General features: G+C 44.0%; 3 protein-coding genes across 3 annotated transcripts in view; 1 reads left to right on the forward strand and 2 right to left on the reverse strand.

Annotated features, from left to right (window-relative positions):
• Positions 1-3,024, forward strand: part of LOC134191423 (exonuclease mut-7 homolog) — a 10,652-nt gene extending 7,628 nt beyond the window's left edge. Inside the window, exons 16-20 of the mRNA XM_062660040.1 lie at positions 416-446; positions 505-666; positions 754-807; positions 863-991; positions 2,556-3,024. Of these exons, the coding sequence (XP_062516024.1) occupies positions 416-446; positions 505-666; positions 754-807; positions 863-991; positions 2,556-2,930 (751 nt within the window). The 3' untranslated portion in view covers positions 2,931-3,024. The remainder of the gene's footprint in view (positions 1-415; positions 447-504; positions 667-753; positions 808-862; positions 992-2,555) is intronic.
• An 882-nt stretch (positions 3,025-3,906) lies between these two features.
• The window catches only part of LOC134191424 (ras GTPase-activating protein nGAP-like), a 20,741-nt gene continuing 7,147 nt past the window's right edge, over positions 3,907-17,500 (reverse strand). The window contains exons 12-23 of the mRNA XM_062660042.1: positions 17,408-17,473; positions 17,254-17,350; positions 16,216-16,295; positions 16,088-16,150; positions 15,916-16,031; positions 15,777-15,854; positions 15,167-15,310; positions 14,697-14,787; positions 14,529-14,639; positions 6,642-7,195; positions 5,962-6,118; positions 3,907-4,623 (exon numbers count right to left, since the gene is read on the reverse strand). Coding sequence (XP_062516026.1) covers positions 4,108-4,623; positions 5,962-6,118; positions 6,642-7,195; positions 14,529-14,639; positions 14,697-14,787; positions 15,167-15,310; positions 15,777-15,854; positions 15,916-16,031; positions 16,088-16,150; positions 16,216-16,295; positions 17,254-17,350; positions 17,408-17,473 — 2,073 coding nt within the window. The 3' untranslated portion in view covers positions 3,907-4,107. The remainder of the gene's footprint in view (positions 4,624-5,961; positions 6,119-6,641; positions 7,196-14,528; positions 14,640-14,696; positions 14,788-15,166; positions 15,311-15,776; positions 15,855-15,915; positions 16,032-16,087; positions 16,151-16,215; positions 16,296-17,253; positions 17,351-17,407; positions 17,474-17,500) is intronic.
• LOC134191425 (uncharacterized) lies at positions 12,542-13,994 on the reverse strand. The gene has a single exon (XM_062660043.1). It carries the CDS (start codon positions 13,722-13,724, stop codon positions 13,095-13,097), a length of 630 nt encoding a protein of 209 aa, XP_062516027.1. The 5' UTR covers positions 13,725-13,994; the 3' UTR covers positions 12,542-13,094.

The raw sequence follows: 17,500 nt of genomic DNA on the forward strand, positions 1-17,500 counted from the left end.
CTTCACAGCATTTGACTTTAGAACAACACGTAACCCTGAATCTAGTTTTCCATCCCACACAACAGACACACACACACACACCAGACAGACAGACAGACAGACAGACAGACAGACACACACACACACACACACCAGACAGACAGACAGACAGCCAGACAGACACACACACACACACACACACACCAGACAGATAGACAGACAGACAGACAGACACACACACACACACACACACACACACACACACACACCAGATATTACCCATACAATATATTGTATAAAAATATTGAGACCTGAGGCCCAAGCAGGTGCAGTTTGCACACAACGTGTTGTGTCCAAAACAGTGAGGACAAGCCATATTATACCTACCAGTACATTGCAATTCAAAACTACAATTACATTGTATTTGATCCTCTAGAGCTAATACACTCCACGTATCACCACCGAAGGTATTCACCATCCCTTCATCCTTCTATTTCTTCTATTCCTCATCACTGTATTGTCTAGTCAATCAACAATCCTCCTGCTCGTTTGGGTCGTCCACTAGCTCCAACTCAATTCCATGTTGTTGTTGACTCGATGCTCTATGGGCTTGGGCGGCAGCTACAATGTTGTGGTGTCAACGTCCGAATGCTCACACACAGTGAAAACCATTTACAGGCAGCAAAGGTATGATGCTATGTCGTTTGTCTTCCTCATTCCTCATTCAACGACACGACAGTCGAGTTGGTGTGACGTCCTGTTTGTGTGTTGTAGATTAGCCGAGTGGAGAATCGTATCATTCTAACGTCTGGTGCTCCGTTCTGTGCTGTATGGGTCTCCCACTTTGGTGTCGAAATCAATTTATTTTGTTGTTGTTTGTTAGCTGCGGTTGCAGGTTGCTGTTGGGTCTTGTTATTGTGTCGTGTCTAGGAAGGCTCGCGATCAGGTGGTCGAAGTTCTCAGGCACTTTAATGTTAGAGTGACTGAGAAGGATATTTTTAGTCGATGTCAGGTAGGTGGGATGTTTGTGTTGGGATGTTGGTAGGGTTGATGTCAACGACTGAAGTAAACAGTTGCCACAGGCGTAGACATACAGACAGACAAACAGACGGATGGACAAACAGACAAGCAGATGGATGGACAGGCAAACAAACAGACAGACAGACAGACAACAGGCAAATACAGACAAACAGTGACAAGAGGTCGGACATCCTCACTTTTGACCCAGATTCAGGTGCGGACATTGAATTAGATGTGTCGTTGGCTCATCCATTGTGTTTGGACTCAGTGAAGGCAGCCTCCAGAGAAGGAGTCGCAGCACTAAAACAGGAGGAGAAGAAAGAGGCAAAATATAATTCTGAGCTACTGCCAGAAGGGTCCTGCCCATTGGTCATTCCTCTTGTTTTCGAACATTTTGGCCGTTGGGGCGAACAAGCAGTTAGATATTTGAACAAGATGGCAAAGAGTGCAAGGGATGAAGAGGGAAGACGAAATGAGACTGACTTCAAGACCAAGTGGCGATCAATCATTTCAGTGACTGTACAGTGTTGCAATACAAAAGTCGTCTCAAACAAAATCATTAGCATAGCGAAATTAGAACGTCAAAATGTAGTTTGCACAGTGTAATTTTGTATGCTTCAAGACCGTAATGGTCTTGTTGTGTTAGGTTGCTTATGATGTAAAAGTTTGATTTCAAATGGAAAATATCTGTATTGAGACAGACAGACAGACAAACAGACAGATAAGACAGACAACAGGCAGACAGACAGACAAACACACACACACACACACACACACACACACACACACACACACACACACACACACACCAGACAGAGGCAGACAAACAGAAAGACACAACAGACACAGAGACAGAGAGATGGACAGACAGACAGACAAACAACAAGCAGATAGGCAGATCAATACAGACTCACACAACAGACAGATGGATGGACATATAACAAACAAACAAACAGAGACAGACAAACAGACAGACGGACAGACAGACAGACAGACAGACAGACACACACACACACACACACACACACACACACACACACACCAGACAGAGGCAGACAAACAGAGACACAACAGACACAGAGACAGAGAGACGGACAGACAGACAACAGGCAGATAGGCAGATCAATGGACACACAGACTCACACAACAGACAGATGGATGGACATATAACAGACAGACAGAGACAGACAGACAGATAGACAGACAGACAGACACACTAGACAGAGGCAGACAAACAGACAGATAGACAGACAGACAGACACACTAGACAGAGGCAGACAAACAGACAGACAGACAGACAAACAACAGGCAGATAGGCAGACCAATGGACACACAGACTCACAACAGACAGATGGCTGGACATATAACAGACAGACAGAGACAGACAGACAGACAACAGACAGACACATGCACACACAAAGCCACAGGCATTTGACTCCGACTGCTGGAGACACAACAGGTACTAGTTTGATCCTAAACAGACTTTCTACCACTTGCTCATCACCACCAACTCATTCATAAAACTATATTATCACATTCGCTTTGCGTTTCCCTAGGTGTGCAACAGTGATGTCCACGTTCGAGTAGCGGCAAAAGACATAGCAAGACTACTCACACTCCATCACACACACAACCTCAACAAAGCAACCGACATGCAGCACAACCAGACAGAACCCAACAGCAGCCACCACAGACGAGATTTATTTCCTGGTGAGAAAATTTCAACCATTCAATTGGGGCATGGGTTAACAGTGAGGGATGGGGCTGCATTCATCGATGCCACTGGGACACGAATGTTGTTGGACACGATTCCCATCTCAATGACTGGAAACATCCGCTGGTTTTTCTGCTGCATGAAATGTGGAAAAGTGTTCTGGCAAGGCAAGCATTTTGAGCAGATAAGAGAACAGTTTAGTCACGTGTTGTTATGAGATATGAGATATGAGATTGATATTTTGGCAGTCGGTAGGTTGTTGCTCAGTTGAGCTGGTAAACTAAAACACGAATGTGTTATGATGTTCTTAAGTTGATGCTGTTGTCACACGTCGTGTGTGTGTGTGTGTGTGTGTGTGTGTGTGCATGTGTGTCAATGGAGAGACAGACAGACAGACACACACACAGATAGACAGACAGACAGACAGACAGATGGACAGACAGACAGCCAGTCAGACAGACAAATGGACAGACAAACAGACAGATTTATTCTCATACAGATTCTACTTGTACATATGCTAGGATTCTTTACATACAAACCAGTCCTTGCAAACAACAAAGTCATTAACAGACAGACAGATGGACAAACAGACAGAAGGTAGACAGACAGACAGACAGACAGACAGACAGATTATTTTATTGTTACAGATCCTCTACTTGTACACATCCTAAACTTCTATAATGAACCAGTCCTTCACAGCGAAATACTTTAAAACACTAGTACAGACAGACAGACAGACAGACAGACAGACTGACTGACAGACAGGTGGACAAACAGACAGACAGACAGACAGACAGACAGACAGATTGTTTATTCTCTCCCAAACTGTAAATGTAACAATCGCAAAAACGCAAGCATCCTAAGCATTAACAAAAACTGAAAATCAGAAATGTCTGAAGACAGACAGATAGACGGACAGACGAGACAGAAAAGACAGATGGACAGACAAGAGATAGACAGACAAGGACAGATAGACAGACTGACAGACGAAACAGAGACAGAGACAGACAGCCAGATGGACAGACAGACAGACAGACAGCCACATAACAGACCAACAGACAGACAAGACACAAAACACAAGTAGGATAAGACACACGTGTGCTCTAACAAAACGAGGCTAACACTTGCACACACGCACCTGGCGCTCCGCACGAACCACACACACAACGAAGTCTTATGCAACCAGCATACCATGATGGATTACCTTAATAAATTAGTTAATTACTGGAGATTGCAATTGAAAGCAAAGTCGTTAAAGCCTGTCTAAAATGTGACAACTAGAACTCCGTTAAAAATAAGTTCGATGCGTCAATAGAAACAGTAGTAACCGATCCTCACGCCCACAAGATAAATACCTTAGTTACACGTCGTCGTTGTGAGTGAAATCGTCGTTCTCACGGCGTGTCTCCGCCGCCTGGATTCTGTAGGCTCCGGATCACCTCCATTAGATCGGGTGAAATCGGACTTGCCGACGCCTCTGCCGTGCCATTCATGGCTCCACGAAGTGGGCTCCGCCTGTGGAGGTCGTTGAGGCCGGACATGAGTTTGGCGTTTGCCGTTCCAAGTCCGCGCATGCGCATTTGTTGTACCATGATGAGGTGTTGTTTCGACGAGAGCGACTCGCGGACTTCGCGTAGTTCCTTCTTTACTTGGCGATCGCTCTCGATCACACGTTTCAGCGATTTGCTCAGTTCGTTGCTTCGTTCTTCTTGCTGTGCTAGTAACCGTTGGGTTTTCTCGAGTTCCTGTCGTAGCTCGTTGACCTCCTTTTCGTGTGCCGATTGCTCGGAGAGCAGCTTGTCTTGTGTCTGTTTTAGATCGGCGCTCAACTTGAGCTCTCGCTCCGTACTCAGTCGTACTTTCATTTCGCTTTGGCTCAGTCTGTCGTGCAATTCTTGATTCTGATTGAGCTAAACACACAAACATATATATATATATATATATATATATATATATATATATATATATATATATATATATACAAGCACGCATAGCAAGCCGAGCCGCGCCAGCCCAGTATTCCAGCCCGGGTTTACATGACACACTCCCTACAAGGAAGCCAATGCGTGTCACTAACGTGAGTTAGTTACTTGAGCTTGACATAGCTCGCGTTAGCTCACGTTTGCAACGGACAGAAGCCAAGTTGCTATAGTTTTATCTCTATGGCTTTACAACAGTCATATCCAGAATGCGTAGGACATATACGAGACGTTGTACGTCTATCGCCCGGCGACTGTTACGCACATGCAACAACGGAGTTAAAAAGCTAAACTTCTTTCTCATCCTGGCCGCTCCATACTTGGATAAGACACAGAGTCTCCGTCTTGCTCCTCGCTATTTGTGCCATTTTTGCGTGAAAGTATGACGTGGTGGAAAGAGGTCTGGCTACGCGAGACTACAGCTAGGTTTACAATACGACGCTGATGACGCCCGTGACCCTCGCGAGAACGCTCGCGCAAAGACGCCGAGTAGGTGTCAAAATGCTGACGCTGTACCATTTACAATATCATTTGATGAGCGTCAGCGACGAGCCACTACGCGCATGCTCATCATAATCGTATACAAAAGTCTGAGATTTGGTTTTCATTTTCCGAGTTTCTCTCTCAACACGTCGCAGAGACACTTCCACATTATATGGCAGCCTGCTGCTGGGAGCCCGGTTTTTTCGATACGTTTTTTCAAGCGTTTTTCTTGTGCCTCTCATCTCTTAAGCTTCCGTGACTTGATCTGCCGCAAGCAGCCGTCCCTACACATATTACAGTTTCGGTAGGCTTCGCTTCCATAGTTTACTTCCGGTTATTTCACTCCTGGATTTGATCTCTGATTTGTCGACAAAAGGCACGTGCTTCCGGTAGATGCTAGAGCACTTCTGGTTTGGACACCAGAGTTGAACTTGAATCAACTCTAGCGTTGGCGCTAGCGTCCTCGAGCGTCACCAGTGTCCTCGAGCGTCGCCAGCGTCATATTGTAAACCTAGCTTACCAATGAGTATGCGTGGCCCGTTTTCCAGCACGCTATGTGTTTACACCATGTACTTGACCCGAGCCAGCCCGGGCTGGCAGGCGCTAGCCCGGCTAGAAACACCGATTTGAGCTGGCAAGGCTTGCCCCGCGTTTACACGTACCGTAGAAACGGAGCTAGCACGGGCTGGCCCGCTTGCAAGTGCTCGTGTAAACGGGGTATAAGTGAAGACAGGACGGGGTGTGTTGGTTGTGTGAACTACCCTACGAGTTGTTGGAATTGCTTACCTCTTCTACTGACACGCTGCTACACAGACTGGCTTGGCTGGATGCTATGGATGGGTTGAGAAGGAAGGACGAGAAGTCTTGACCCGAGTTTGCTCGTCGGTGTCTGGGAGGGAAGACAGGATGGGCGGACAGACTTTTTCCCATTTTTGGTTGATTGCTGTAATCAGAAAGAAAGAAAATAAAGATTTCTTGTTTACTGGTGAATGAATGTCTGTATGATGGGGTTAGACAGACAGACAGACAGATGGAAAGACAAATAGACAGACAGATGGACAGACAGACAAACAAACAGACAGATGGACAGAGACAAACAGACAGACAGATGGACAGACAGACAAACAGACAGATGGACCAACAAACAAACAGACATATGGACAGACAGTTGTACAGACAGACGGACAGACAGACAAACAGATGGCTAGATGGACATACAGACACAGACAGACAGATGGACAGACAGACAGACGGACAGACAAACAGACAGCTGGACATACATACAGACAGATGGACAGACAGACAGACAGACACTTGTAAACAACCAGGTAACAGCTAGACAGTGAGACAAACACCCAATCCAATCATATAGACAGTACGTCAACACACTCTGCACCCAACACACTACCAACCCCTATCCCTATCACACACCAGCCCCACAACCCAAACACAAAACTTCCACTCACCCAGTCATCGCTCCCGTCTGCTTCACCAGACTCACACTCGGCGCATACGGCAGAGACCGTCGCGATTGCTTACCACCTGTAGCCTCGTTCCCTGACGAACCCGAACTATCCGACTCCGACTCTAGAACCATAATCCCACCGTGACTTGGTTGTCGTTGTCGGTACTGCTGCATCTGCAGCTGCTGTATCTTTGCCGCAATAATCGGCGACGAACGACGACGCGTCTCCAGTGCAGCAAACGGAGATCTCTCCGAGTTACTGGGGAGCGTGTGTGCAGGAGACTTGCTGGTCGGATTGTGAATCGCGTGAAGCGTCGACGGGTGACGGCCGTGAAGGGAGGAAAGATGCTGTTGGTTGGCAAGCCTCTCACTAGACGATGTGCCATTATGTTCGTCCTCAACGCTGATGAGTGGGTTGGAGAAGCTGAGGGGCGAGCTCATGATGTCGGGGAGGTTCGGGAATGAGTAGCTACGGACCGGATCTAATGATTCCGACGAGTAGTTTGTGATCGATTGGAGGATGAACGAGAGAGGAGCAATACGAGCGACATCGGCCTACACACAATAGAGTGAATATCGGTCACGAGTGCCATACAACCGACTGAGTGTCTTGTCTGTCTGCCTGTCTGTTTCTCTGTCTGTCTGTCTGTCTGTCTGTCAGTCTGTCATACGATTACACACACTCACACACTCATGCAGCGATGGTAAGCGTTTCATGCTGACGACCCATTTTGACCACACGTCAGCTTCATACTCAATACATCCGGCATCCATCGACGTGTCAGTTTGTCTGGATTTTTGGGTCTAGACACGCTTACTGTGACTATACTCCCCCGGCTCCGTTGACTCGGAATCAGCTCATTGTATGGCCCCGTGGATGTGGTGAGGTACGCGAATAGCATGTTTACGAAGGTGGCGAGGCGTGTGGATAGTACGTGTCGAGGTGGCGTCGACGGTGACAATAATCCGTGTAGTGTTGCTCGTATTGGCGAGGGTGTTGATGATGGGTCGGTTGTATTGTACACATATGGTCTAAATAGGTGAGCGAGTTCACTCCCCGCGTGTGGCTGCGGTCGCCATTTATGATAACAGGAAAAGAGGCGAGACACATGCACAGCAATGGATAATAAAAAATCCATTTTTCTGATGATAGCATTAAGCCTGGTTAACAATATCTTACACTCACCTGCACGACGCTGTGTGGCAAACCACGGATTGTCGCGTTCTGCCTATCGAACGTGTTTCTGTGCCACAGTCTCTGTTCACAAATCTACTTTGTCTGTGGTGTCTGGTGTCCTTATGTCTGGCTCCTGAGGCATAAATCACACATATAAAGATGCTACTTGCGCTTGTGTTCTTGAATTTGTCTTTGTTGTGACTTCTTTGACACAGAAAATGTGCAACAGACGTTACTGGGTATGAACAATGTTTTGCAGGAGGGAGGGAGCAAGGAACTTACAACAAGTTTGTCTCTGAATTGTGTCTGCACAATGCAGAGAGCTGTTACCTCCTGTTCACTGCAATATGATACGTCAAGCAAAGGATAGCCCAGATAAGTGTGACCAGGCACCTGAGTTCATGCTAGTCTATAATTGGTCAAACTTCAGTGGCAGCGTGCGGCTTGCTGCAGAGATAGAAAAGTTTCTTATCCCCTGCAGTGTGCCACAGGCACTTGGAGCATGCCGGTCTTGCCACACCACAATTTGTTCACAATCTGCTGTTGCCCTGATGAGTGGTGTGGTACTTGTTGTTGCTCGGCTGTACGGCACATATTGTGAACCAGGCTTTTAGAACTGTATTTTACACCAGAAGGAAAGAAACGCTGCTGTTATGTAAGGAGAGATGCATCTTAAAATACATAAATTTGTTTAATATTTTTAATTTTTAATTAGTCTATTGTATTGGAGGGATACATCTCACAATACACTAGACGATTGTATTGGAGGGATACATCTCACAATACACTAGACTATCGTATTGGAGGGATGCATCTCATAATACACTAGACTATTGTATTGGAGGAATGCATCTCACAATACACTAGACGATTGTATTGGAGGGATGCATCTCACAATACACTAGACTATTGTATTGGAGTGATGCATCTCACAATACACTAGACTATTGTATTGGAGAGATGCATCTCACAATACATTAGACTATTGTATTGGAGTGATGCATCTCATAATACACTAGACTATTGTATTGGAGGGATGCATCTCATAATACACGGTCAAACCCATTTATTGAAATAAATAAACAAATGGGGAGCAGCTAGCAACCCCTGTCCAACACGGTTAACAATCCCGTGGCGACATATGGGACAGCAGCTAAGAGCTCTAGACTAGCTACAACGAAGTTGGCTAGCACAGCAAGACTAAAGTAAAAGAGAAGACTAAGTTTACCATTAATTAAACACAGTAACAAGGCTATGAACTGTTCCTCTTGATCCAGATTTTAAATGACTCTTCCATGACAGTCTTGATAATCTGAAGACACATGTTCTCCTTTGTCCTAGCTGGTATACGTAGTTCCGTGCACAAAGAATTTAAATTGGCATTATGAATAAAACCTCTCGATCCAACGAGAAGGTTAAATTGCTTTACGAGATATCTCTTTTCTGACAGAGACTGCACTAGGTCGTAATATCTTGCAGTTTTTCTTTCGTCAGCTGCATCGAAGTTGGACTCATGACAGACAGTAAGTTCTACTAGGTAAATTCTCTGTACCACGTCGTTCCATAGAATGACGTCAGGTCTTTTGGCGGTCACAACGATGTCTGTTGGAAATGGAACAGTGCTGCAGGCAAGATCAGCGAAAACGTTGTAATTACTGGTGGACGTATTCTGAGAGATGGTGTCGTAGATTATCTTGAGAACAGCGTCGTGCCGGGTATTATAACAGCCTCTCTTAAGGAGAACAGAACAATTATTTAGAACGTGTAGAAGAGTCTGTCGTTTATGGCAGAGTGGACATCCATCATTTGTTCTCCTCTTCCACAGCAGAAGATTGGCATTCGTTGGTAATGACTCCGAGACAGCATTTAGAATGAAAGAGAAATGTTCTGATGTTAAACTGTAAACAACTTTTGACCATAAATCTGGCGCAGAATTGTCAATCCGGCTTGTCGCTCCTTGCACTTTGCGGCTCTGCAGTGTCTCCAGAAGATGCTGCTGAAAGTTCTTGTCAAGTCTGTTTTTGGTCTTTTCACCAAGCGACGAGCCTGACAGTCCAGGTGAGTCTGATAAAGAAACAAGTCCTTCTCTAACTGAAGAAAATCTCTCAGGGTGAAACCCATTCACAGCAGCTTTTGTTGCCAGGTACCGGATTGTGTTATCAGATGAGGTCAAAAAACGAGCAGATTTAGATGCCTGAAATTTTGAGGAGCAGTGCGAAAGACAAGGAAGGCCAAGACCACCTTTGGACTTTTCCAAATATAAACGAACAGTGCATGCGGATCTGGGTAGTTTCGTCCATTTCTTCAAGAAGTAAGTCACTATGCTGTCCACGTCTGTTCTAACCCAACTAGGAGCCAGTGGTACTAAAGACAGTGACCAAGCGAGCCTAGGAAACACTCCTTGATTGTAAAGTTTGAGTTTTCGGCAACAGCTAAGCAGACAAGAATCAACTTTTCTTGTCTGTGGTATTGTATTGGAGGGATGCATCTCATAATACACTAGACGATTGTATTGGAGGGATGCATCTCACAATACACTAGACTATTGTATTGGAGGGATGCATCTCACAATACACTAGACTATTGTATTGGAGTGATGCATCTCACAATACACTAGACTATTGTATTGGAGGGATGCATCTCACAATACATTAGACTATTGTATTGTAGGGATGCATCTCACAATACACTAGACTATTGTATTGGAGGGATGCATCTCACAATACATTAGACTATTGTATTGGAGGGATGCATCTCACAATACACTAGATGATTGTATTGGAGGATGCATCTCACAATACACTAGACTATTGTATTGGAGTGATGCATCTCACAATACACTAGACTATTGTATTGGAGTGATGCATCTCACAATACACTGACTATTGTATTGGAGGGATGCATCTCATAATACACTAGACTATTGTATTGGAGGGATGCATCTCATAATACACTAGATGATTGTATTGGAGGGATGCATCTCACAATACACTAGACTATTGTATTGGAGTGATGCATCTCACAATACACTAGACTATTGTATTGGAGGGATGCATCTCACAATACATTAGACTATTGTATTGGAGTGATGCATCTCATAATACACGGTAGTGTAGACCCATTTATTGAAATAAACAGGAAGCAACTAGCTAGTGCCAGGCCAACGCACGTAACAATAGTGCGGTACCAAAAATATACAAGCTAGTCTGGGGCTCTATAATCTTTTGCACTGCCCCTCATAATGCGTGCGCAAAAGACTAATTACTTCATATTTCTCATTATCCATATCCTGTGTGACTCTTCAATAGAACAAGTGATGATTGAAGATATTAAGCATTTACATTCCTTGGTTGTTGCTTTAAGGATTTGAAGAAAATGGTCCAGTCCATGATGATCAATGATACCCCTTGAACCAATAGAGATGTTTATTTGCTGGCAATTATAACTTGATCTTATCTCTTCGACCAGTTCAGAGTATCTATCACACTTGCATTGGTTTGCTGCCTGAAAGTTTGTTTCATAGCACACCGTCAGTTCAATTACATAGACTCTGTTGGTTCTTTCATTCCAAATAATAATATCAGGTCTTAACCTCGAATTAATAATGTGTGAAGGGAAGGGCACATCACTACATTCGAGGTCAGCATAGATAATATTTTCTTTGGGCAATTTCAACCTTGCCATATTGTACAATATTCTCAGTATAGAGTCATGACGATGAGTATATAGACCTTTATTCAAAAGAACTGTACAGTTGTTTAGGACGTGTAGCAAAGTCTGTCGTTGGGAACATAAAGGACATTTGTCACAATCTCTCTTTCTCCACGGCAAAAGATTTGCATTGGTTGGCAGAGTTTCAGAAACTACATTCAGAGCGAAAGAAAACTGTTCAGAAGGTAGCTTGTACATAACAGCTGACCACATGTCCGGTGATGTGTCAGTCAAACGACTTGTAAAGCCTTGTACCTTCCTGCTCTGTAGCTTCTCAAGGAGTTGATGTTGAAATTCGGAATTAAGCCGTTTCTTAGTTTGATCACTGATGACTACAGAAGATGAGCTCGGATCATTGCACAAAGCTTTTAGACCAGCACGGAAAGAAGAAAAACGTTCTGGATGACTTCGATCAGATGCTGCTTTTGTCGCCAGGTATCGTATGCAGCTGTCCTGAGATGTTAAAAAACGAGCTGATTTGGAAGATTGTAAGGCAAGGGAGCGACTGGAGGGACATGGAAGACCAAGACCACCTTGACTCTTCTCAAGGAACAAACGAGCAGTACAAGCCAAGCGATGGAGGTGAGTCCATTTCTTTAAAAAAGAGGTAACCATACGGTCCAACACAGTTTCTAACCAAGTCTGACTTAAGGTAACGAGACAAAGATGCCAAGAGATCCTAGGAAACAATCCTTGGGAATACAATTGAAGTTTGCGATGACGTGAAACAGGACAAGAATCAATCTTTACAAGAAGGCTGTGAATTTTGCTCTTCAAGTCATTTTTGACTTTGTTTATGTTCAAATGAGAATTGATGGGTAAACCCAAGAAGATGAAGGACTCGTTGTCTACACACTTTATTGGTTGACCAGATATAGTAATAGATGGATCTTTGGCATGAAAACTTGGCTTAAATGACAAACTGAGACTATGACATTTTGACACGTTTAATGTAAGGCCTGACCATTGACACCATTCAGAAACGGAATCACAAAGTTGTTGGAGACCTTGAGATGACTTGGACAGCAGAGAGATATCGTCAGCAAAAAGAAGGGTACTCACCGAATGACATGATTTGTTAAAAGTGTAACCAAGTTTTGGACACGACTGTTGAAGGTGGAGAACAAGGGTGTTGATGCATGTATTAAAAACCATTACAGAGAAAGGATCCCCTTGAAAAACACCAATATTACATGGAATCTGCGGAGTTGACCATTTCTTTGTTGATATAATGAGATGTTGATTGCTGTATAAGTTGTTTAATACTTTCATGAGGTGAGATGGTGCATCATGTAACTTGAAACTTTCCATAATGAGCCAGTGGGGTACAGAGCCATATGCATTAGCAAAATCAAGTGAACACATAGACATAGCGTGGCGACTCTTCCTGGCATCAGCAAGGGCAGACCAAAGTTTAAATTGGTGTTCCTCTGTACCATTGATTCCTGGAAGAAACGCTTTCTGAACGGTGGTATCAATTAAGTTGTTTCGTATTATGAAATTGCACCAGCGATCTTTTAAAACAGATGTGTAGATTTTACCAATACAGGGTGTTAAAGCAATGGGTCAAAACTTGGATGGATCTTTCGGATTGTTCTGAGCACTGTTCTTAGGGACAAGACGGACAATCCCAGTCTTCCATAGGGATGGAACACTACAGGATAGCCAGCAACAATTAAAAAGGTTAATGAGACCAGGAAGAAGTGAGGGGCACTTCTTCAGAACTAGGTATGAAATTCCATCAAGGGGGCTTGGAGCAGACGTATTTCTAGACAATTTGATTTTGAGCCAGATTTCCTGGGCTGAGAAAGGACGTAAATCGAAGGCTTCCTTGTCACTGGTCAACTGATTGAGACTTTGCAGAAGAAAGTTTGGTGGAGTCGGCATAGTCGAATAGGTAGAAGAAAAGAAATCAAAAGCTTCATCCGATGAAAATTGTGGAGAGATTTCATCTCTGTCACCATCAGATAAATTCTTCGAAAATTTCCAAAAATTCCTCAAAAACTGCCGATTTGCAGTACTCATAGACAACTTGCTGCTTTGCTTAGAGTTGAATTGCTTCTGTTTACTGTGTAGACGAATCAGACGATGGAATTGGCGAGCTAGTAACTGTAGAGTGTCTAGAGAAACGTCGTCTCGTTTCGCTTTTCTAAATTCTCGTCTTACTTTGTTCTTTTCAGATCTTAAATCCTCCATACGATGATCCAGATTACAAGGACGACATCGCTTTCTACGAGGGGATGTACATCCGAAACGTTGCTTTAGATAGGTGAAAGAGTGACCGTCAATTGTTGATATTTAGACTCAATGTCAACAGCTTGTAGAACACGCGGAGTAATATTTTCTCGTATCCAATTGTCTACAGACGACCACGATTCACTGTCAGATGCTTTGGGTAAACGAAGATGAGGGAGAAATTGCCACGATTGATTGGGTTTTGGAATAGAAGAAGTGACACTTTGCTTTGCGACACGAGATGGAGATGGACCACAGTGCTGAAGAGGCGGGGTCTTAGTATCAGGTGTTGACTTATCAGCAGGACACTTGACTTCAGAGAAATGAACAGATGTCAGATGGACGGAAGTTGTAGGTGATCCTTTACCAGCACTGCCTACGGCTGTTAAAAGAGTAGGGGTTGTAGAAACAGGTACAGATGACATAGAAATGGACGATGTTGAAGGTCCAGAAGACAAAAGAGGCGTGTCGATTTCTGAGTGGTGTCGTTGATAGCGATCAGACCGCAATCAGTATCTATTGTATTGGAGGGATGCATCTCACAATACACTAGACTATTGTATTGGAGTGATGCATCTCACAATACACTAGACTATTGTATTGGAGGGATGCATCTCACAATACATTAGACTATTGTATTGGAGGGATGCATCTCACAATACACTAGACTATTGTATTGGAGGGATGCATCTCACAATACACTAGAATAGCATTGGAGGAATGCATCCCTCAACCACCATAACATAAGATCTACAGATCACATACCGGTGAGAGATTATTGATATAATCCGATAGGATACGATGCATTATCGCCAACTCTCTACCAACATCAATGTTAGTATGAGCCGACGGCACGACTTCTTCATTTGGTGCCCCCTATAAAGCACAACAACATCCACACATAACAACCACCACCACAACCAAATAACAAACCGAAATCTTTTCGATGTAATGATACATGTTTGGCAGTTCTCGTTCAAAGAACTCGTCCATACAAAACATGTAGGATTCCTTCTGACCAAACCTGCAAACACAAATTTATTTCCAATTTAATGCCATTTACCCCCACGCCCTACACCCCACCACATCACCACATCCCTGACTCCTTTCTACCATCCCATCCACATCCCACCACAGCCTCAGCTGCCTGCCACCTCCACACTCCCACATGTCCCCAAGTGTATGCACCACCATCATCCATGGGGTCATTGCACCCACATCCTTGACCCACCACTTCCTTCCTTACGTTTCGGACTGCCAACCGACCTTCACTCCCTGCCTGCTTACCCAACTCATCACACACAAGTCAACCCATTTTCTCAACCATCTCATATATATATATATATATAATGTATCTAAACCCGCCTTCCAATCGCCTCGGACTGATTTGAATATGAGAGTACCTTGTGAAGTTGGCTAGACTTTGTAGTACTTTGGCCACTAGCATTAGTCTTCGGCTTGTTTTCTCGTCTGGGTATGCTTGGACAAGATGAAATAAACTTGGTGAGAGAATTGCAGGACAAAAGAATCTCAGAAAGATCGAGCCACTAAACACACAAGGTCTAGAACAACAGCTTTGCATCTTGATAGACAAATAGACAGATAGACAGACACACACACAGACAGACACACACACAGACAGACAGACAGGCAGACAGACAGACAGACTCACTGACAAACAGACAACCAGACAGATGGAGACAACCAGACAGACAGACACAGAAAGACAGACAGACTGACAAAAAGACAAACAGACAGACAGACAACCAGACAGACAGACAATAGACAGATAACCAGACAGACAACCAGACACATAGACAAACAAACAAACAGACAGACAGACAGACAAATACAGAAACCGATAAAAACTGTCAGACAAACAAACATACTGACTGACAGCCACACCATCAGGCAAATACGTAGACAACAGACTAAACATCTAGCACACAAACAAGCAGACTGACTGACACATCACACCGAAAACGTAAGTTACAATCACTCCTCAAGCCACACCTAATCAGTTTCTTCTTCAGATTGTCCTTCTTGCCCACCAGTTTCTGATGAAATCCGTGAAACACAGCCTGCAGCTCCCTGCCCCAAACCCAACACACCATCACCTCATGATACCCACACAGACCACATGATATCATACGTAGGAAACTTTGTATACGAACTAACTATCTTTGCCCACGCTTTATCAACAAACAACATGAGAGTCTCTTGACACGTTTTCAGATCGGCTTCTTGTGGAAGTCGAGACGGATCAACCTGAGTAGGAAAGACGATAAATACCAGCCACACAATTTTGTTGTTGTCTCACTCACTTCACATTCCTCTTCTGTTTCATAGAGATCGTGGATAAATTTACCTAATGTCTCTTTAAGATACTAAGAGGGGATAAAATGTACGAAGTTGATTGGTCAATAGATGTGGAAATAGAATGAATACGAACCCGATCTCCGACCATTTTCATGTACGTGTCCATTGCTTTAGTGGCAAACGTGTTGCCTCTAAAGATCAAGTTCTCATCCTCTGCAATAGAATAGAATGCAATAAGTGTAAGTTTGAATACGGCGATTCAACCAATACACGATGATAAACTGACAAACAGATGAGAAGGCAAACACCAATGTAGGGACAGACATGTAAACAAACATACTAAAAGCTGGTTCACAATATTGACGCTGACGTTCACGTCAACGTCTGACACCAACGTCAACGTCTGACACCAACGTCAACGGCTGACGACAACGTCAACGGCTGACGACAACGTCAACGTCAACGTCTGACAACAACGTCAATGTCAACAGAACACCAATGTCAACAGAACACCAATGTCAACATCGACGTCAATATTGTGAACACGCCAGCGTCATCAACGTTAACCTCGGCATCACGCCATTGACGTTGACGCTGGAATTAAGCCAAGTTCTATTCCAGCGTCAACAACCGGAAGTACTTAGCATCAACCACAAGCATGTGATCATCTTCAACCAATCAAAAGCATATCTGGGATCAAGAATGGATGAAGCGCTGGTGGAATGCGTGAGTAACTACGCGTGTCATTGGAAAATCCTGTCGAACGATTAAAAAGAGTTAGGACTGACGGTATTCGTTTATGTTGAGTGTGTTGGACTCGAACTTTGGACCATCTGATCTGCGTGTCATGTTGCACAAATATTGTGAACAAGTCAACGTCAACGTCAATATTGTGCACCAAGCTTAACAGACATACTAATGGACATGAACACAGACATACTAAACACAAGAGATTTCAATAGGAAGCCTACTGACAGCAACCAGTAGCAACACTATATCGTCACAATCAAATCGTAAAAATGTGTCTAGGGGCTTGGCTTCTAGAGTGCATTTGCAAACGTGTACGGCTGTTGAAAACACACACACACACACACACACACACACACACACACACACACACACACACACACACACACACACACACACACACACACACAGCACATTCGCTTACCTAGATGCTCTACTTCTGCCATCACGATATCGAGTAGAAACTGTCGCGATTTTCCTCCCGAGTGTAAAATACGAATCAGTGTCTGTGCAATTTCATCCTACACAAAATACGAAATACAACAGACAAACACACTTGCCACATATAACCAACACACTTTGCTCTTAGCCGGAATTACGGGCTCTAAGACCTCACAGAGGGTAGAGTAACGTTCCTCAAGAAACTGTATGGTAGATCGTTAATTGTGAGT

This window comes from Corticium candelabrum, chromosome 15 (genome assembly GCF_963422355.1).
Source record: "Corticium candelabrum chromosome 15, ooCorCand1.1, whole genome shotgun sequence".
In the NCBI taxonomy this organism is placed as follows: Eukaryota; Metazoa; Porifera; class Homoscleromorpha; order Homosclerophorida; family Plakinidae; genus Corticium; species Corticium candelabrum.